This window comes from Ipomoea triloba, chromosome 3 (assembly GCF_003576645.1).
Source record: "Ipomoea triloba cultivar NCNSP0323 chromosome 3, ASM357664v1".
NCBI lineage: Eukaryota > Viridiplantae > Streptophyta > Magnoliopsida > Solanales > Convolvulaceae > Ipomoea > Ipomoea triloba.
In genome coordinates, this window is record NC_044918.1 from 19541991 (window position 1) to 19547045 (window position 5055).

The 5055-nt window shown below is 37.4% G+C and overlaps 1 protein-coding gene across 1 annotated transcript; it reads right to left on the minus strand.

Annotated features, from left to right (window-relative positions):
• Nucleotides 1-267: 267 nt before the first annotated feature.
• Nucleotides 268-4053, minus strand: LOC116013277 (putative inactive disease susceptibility protein LOV1). Its single transcript, XM_031252946.1, has 4 exons — nt 1336-4053; nt 1120-1205; nt 939-1018; nt 268-842 (listed from the first exon to the last, which is right to left on the minus strand). Exons 1-4 carry the CDS (start codon nt 3872-3874, stop codon nt 440-442), a joined length of 3108 nt encoding a protein of 1035 aa, XP_031108806.1. The 5' UTR covers nt 3875-4053; the 3' UTR covers nt 268-439.
• Between the last annotated feature and the right edge of the window lie 1002 nt (nt 4054-5055).

Consider the following 5055-nt stretch of genomic DNA (forward strand, 5'->3'; position numbering starts at 1 on the left):
ATTAATTGCAGTCCACGACTTTCAAAACTGTTAATTGCATACCATGACTATTCAATTTTTATCAATTTTGGTCACTCCGGTCAAATTGACGGCCAAATGTCTCCGGAAAATTTAGGGTTTAGGATTTTTCGGCGACATTTGGCCGTCAATTTGGCCGGAGTGACCAAAATTAATAAAAATTGAATAGTCATGGTATGCAATTTACAGTTTTGAAAGTCGTGGACTGCAATTAATAGGACCTCTATAGTCAGTGGACCAAAATGACAATTTGTTCAAAAAAATATTATTGATAAAAACTACTAATACAATCTACCTACTATATACTAATAGCTTACCATTTTTTTTTGAAGACAATAGCTTACCAATTACTCTGCCAACTACTAATTCTCAAACTAAATAAACTAAACTTATATGAGAAAGAGAAAGTCCTTAATACAATTTAAGTGGGTCGAACCTCAATGCCCTTGACAATGAGATCATACTTCCAATGCGAGGTTATATTCCAAAACTGCATTTCGACTTCACCTTCATTTGTTGAATTAATGTAAAAATCTCCGAGCCTAATCTCCATCCACCCATCATCGCGACGGTTTGAAAATCGGCCAGGGTCTTTAGAAGAGCTCCTTTCTGTTAAAAATACTTGACAACGTCGATTCTCACTAGAACATCTTTTATCATTGATGTATCTCACCATTGTGAATGCTGTATTGAGCTTGGGGGACTCCTCTTTAAGTTTGAAAATAAGGTATGCCGAGTAAGAAGTGATTTTGTGCAGGCGCCTGACGTCCAACTTTCCTGTGATCTCGAGCCAGCAAACGTACCGAAGTATTGCAATCTCATGTCTGCACAGTTGTAAAGGGGAATTAGACTATATACAATTCTTTAATTTAAATAAATCGGTCAAATTAGAGAACAAAAATGGAGAGATTAACGCATACCCGGAGTCCCGAGTCCACCTCCAATACTTAGGATCGTTCCCGTGTATGATGCAGAGACTTCTTGCTTCGAGGAAAACACTCTGCATATATAGCAAAAGATTTGCAGATTTGGATTTACAGTTGGTCAAGATCGATCACAAGAGGTAGAATAATAATATATAATAAAAAGCTCAAGGGTCACCATTTTTATATCTTCATCATTCTCTTCTGCAAATGAGTGACAGAGAGGGAGAGAGACCTGAGTGAGTGTGGAATGTTGATCTTCATCTTTTTGGATCAGCATACAAAATAGGAATAAAGGTGGAATTATTTAAAGTATGTAGGAGGAAATAAAATGCCACGTTTTGGAAAATAAGAAATCAAACCAATTACTGCAAGCTAAGGGAGAGAGAGAGACCTGATTGAGTGTGGAAGTCAAGAATCTCAAGTCCATATTCTCCGTAGTTCTCGCGCTGCTCTTTTTCCTCCTTGGCAGATTTCACAAGGGAAGCATGGCAATGCTCCAACTGAACTGACTTCAGATTGCTAAGGTTTTCAATCCAACTTGGCATCTCTTTCAACTCAAAGCAATTTCTAAATACCAAGCGCTCAAGCTTTGGGAAAGGACAATCATCATCAACATCATCCGCCAGCTCCCAATGCTTCAAATCCATAACAGAAATTAGCAAAAGCTTCAATTCAGGGAACCCCCTCTTTACAGTTAGTTTCCACTTTTCTCCCACACAGGCATGATTCTTGAGTTTTAGCACCACAAGCTTGGGCAGCATACTGATAACATTCATAGCTTCCCAGGGCATGAGAGTTTTTGCAAAGGTAATCTCCTTGAGGTTTTCTGGAAAAGTACAAGGCCACAGTTTTATAGGACAATAGCTGCCCTGAACTTTTAGCTTCTCCAGCTTTTTTAAGCTGTTAAGATCATCTAAACAACTGTGGGATATGCATCCTTGGGCGATTATTCCCAACTCCTTAACATTTGGAATCCTCGAAAGCACTTGCTTTGTGCACTGAAGGCATTGCAACCAGTACATTGTTTGCAGATTTACTTGAGCCACTTCTGGAGTGTACATTGGAATTAGCTGATGGTATAACTGAAGGTGCCTTAATTGTGGCAACTCCCATATTCCATGAGGTAGCTTACGGAAACCATTGATATCTTCACGAATAACAAGTGTTTGCAGATTCCTATTCCTGCTCACTGGTATGGAGGTGAGCAGCCTGCTTGAGGATAAAGCTAGATATCTGAGAAGAACTACATCTATAATAACTGAAGGTATACTTCCATTGTTTTCGGAAGATGCAGTTAAGTCCAGCACTCTTAACATCTTAAAAGAGTTGGGTTTCATCAGAGAGCTAAAGGCATCCCAATTACGCAATCCAAAGCATAAAATGGAACGGAATTTTTCCAAAGCAGTTAAGTAAAGAGAACCTTTAGACACTATTTTAAGACTTAACCAACGATTTCCATCTGATTCAATAGACTCAACTTTTTTACTGTTATCTCTACTGCACAGAAGTTTCTCTGTTTTAGCCTTGCTTGCACTCAGCTCATGCAATATGTCATGCATCTTACATGTTGCAACTTTTCCATTACTGCTTCGCTCACTTACCATAATCAGGCTTCTATTCATAAGATCCTGCAAATAATCTTCACCTGATTCTTCTAACGTCTTTTCACTCTCTTCTTTTATAAATCCCTCGGCAATCCATAGCCTAATCACTTTTTTAATTCCAATCTCACTATCTTCAGGAAAAGCTCCTAAATATAGAAAACAACTCTTCAAATGGCAAGGCAAGTTGTTGTAACTCAGACTCAGTATTTTGAAAATTCTTTTAGACAGATCTAAATTCACCGATGAGTTTAACATTGATTTAACACTCCTCCACTCATCTACTACCATGTTGGTGGATAGATGTCCAGCTAGCACCACAACTGTAAGTGGTAATCCTCCACATTTCTCAACAATTTCCCTCCCTATCGTTTCAAATTCTCTGTTCAAACTTTCTCTTACCAAAAAATTTTGACAAAATAATTTCCAACTTTCATCAAAATTTAAGAAGCGCATGTCATGTAAATTATCTGAACAAGCATGAATAGATACCTCTTTGTGTCGAGTAGTCAATAGTATTTGACTGCCAGTGTTTTCAACCTCACTTGGAAAACATCTCTTCACATCATCCCATGCCTCTACTGTCCATATGTCGTCCACAATAATTAGATATCTCTTGCCCAGTAAACTTTTGCGCAGTTGTTCTGCTAGCTCACCATCGTTCATAGTGTTAAAGTCATCACGCATCGGCATGATGGAACGACACAGTTGAAGGAGCACTTGCCTCTTATTATGCTCTTGAGACATGGTTGCCCAACCACGACAGTCAAAGTGACGCTTGACTGCAGAATCATCCGCAAGTTTTCTTGCAAACGTCGTCTTGCCAATACCTCCCATACCGACAAGGGACATAACTTGCAATAGTTTATTCGAGGATACAAGCTTTTCCTTGAACTCCTCGAATTCTTTGGCATGCCCTACCATGATGTCTTCAATTTTTGAAGCATGTTGGGCGGATGAACTCTCCTCCGGATGTTGAGTTTGCAAAACTTTTGCTGTTCGTGCCTCAATCATCACGATCAGATGTTCAACATCTTCAAGTACACGCCTCAAGGTTACATCCAGCATCTGATGACGAATCTCTAGTAGCTCTGCTTCAATGTCATATTCTGCTTCCAGAGTTACTCCTCCAATTTTTGCAATCAGATCCTTGAGCTCCTCACAATTGTGGGCTTTCTTCTCAGATTGGTCAAGCAAGGTTTGCAAACAGCCAAGCTTTAGGCAGAGAGAGTGGATAAGTTGTTTGTCATTTAGAATGAGACGGGGATTGGGTTGGAGGAACTCAAGCTCTAGTGTTCGCATCAAAGAAGTTAATGCAACACAAGCCATGAAGGACTGACTCTTCTACAAACTATAATAAATTATTTCTGTATTGCACTCAATCTCGAAGCTCTGGAGAATGAGATATATCTCCACAAGAGTTGAAGCCGTCAAATCCCAACCCCTTTCTGTATTGCACTCAGTCGCCGGAGGTCCCATTTCAACGTGAAAGGGGTAGCAGATTCCTCATGTCCGTAAAGGAATGGAATGCTAAAGGCAGGCCCGGTCCTATCAACGAAAATGAGCCCTACATGAAATTATATTATGGGGTAGGGAAGATTCCTCATGTCAGGTAAAGGAAGGTAAAGTGGAATGCTAAAGACAGGCCCGGTCCTATCATGCATAGTAACGAAAATGGCCTTACACGATATCTACTTCTATATATATCTCCTATACTAATGGCAAATTATTGCATGGGCCATGGTCCACACAGCTGTGTGGACCAAAAATAAAAAGTATATTATTTTTATACTGAATGTACATTATTTTTGTATTGTAGGTACCTTCAGTACAAAAATAATGTACCCTAAAATAATGTACCTACAGTATAAAAATAATGTACCTTCAGTACAAAAATAATGTACTTTTTATTTTTGATTCACACAGCTGTGTGAACCATGGTCCATGCAATAATGATTCACTAATAATCTACTATACTAATAAGAGCCAAAGAGAGTTAGGCCTAGGAAAGATGACGGTCAAATAATTTAATCAAATGGATGGTTCAGATGAATTATTTAATCAAATAGATGGTTAAGATAATTCAGATTAATATTATTAATAGAGATTACCTAATTTAACCTTACTTTCATGATTATCCGTTAAGTTTTCCGTTAAATATTCTCTACTCGTTAATATTCCGTTAACTTTTAACTTACCCATTAATTTTTATAAGAAAGGTCTTAGGTTCGAACCTCATCTCAATCAAATTTGACATAATTAAAATAAATAAATTAGTAGCTACAACAAAAAATGATACATATGTATTTCTTTAATTTAGAATTATGTGTCTACAATACCTTTATTTGAAAAAATTATTTATTATCAAAAAATTAAATTAAATAAGAGAAAATAATTTCATTAGTTATATTATCTTTATTTTTTCTCTCATGCAAAGATTCTTTACATTCGAATTTATCAGATATTCATTCCATTGTCCATTATCTTATTTTTACAATATCTTGTAATTA

Excerpts from the sequence above, each read along its gene's own strand:
- LOC116013277 (XM_031252946.1), bottom strand. The coding sequence starts at position 3,874 with ATGGCTTGTGTTGCATTAACTTCTTTGATGCGAACACTAGAGCTTGAG. Across the intron at positions 1,206-1,335 it reads TGACTTCCACACTCAATCAG|ATGAAGATCAACATTCCACA; the intron begins GTCTCTCTCTCT and ends TGATCCAAAAAG. Across the intron at positions 843-938 it reads AGGTGGACTCGGGACTCCGG|ACATGAGATTGCAATACTTC; the intron begins GTATGCGTTAAT and ends ACAACTGTGCAG.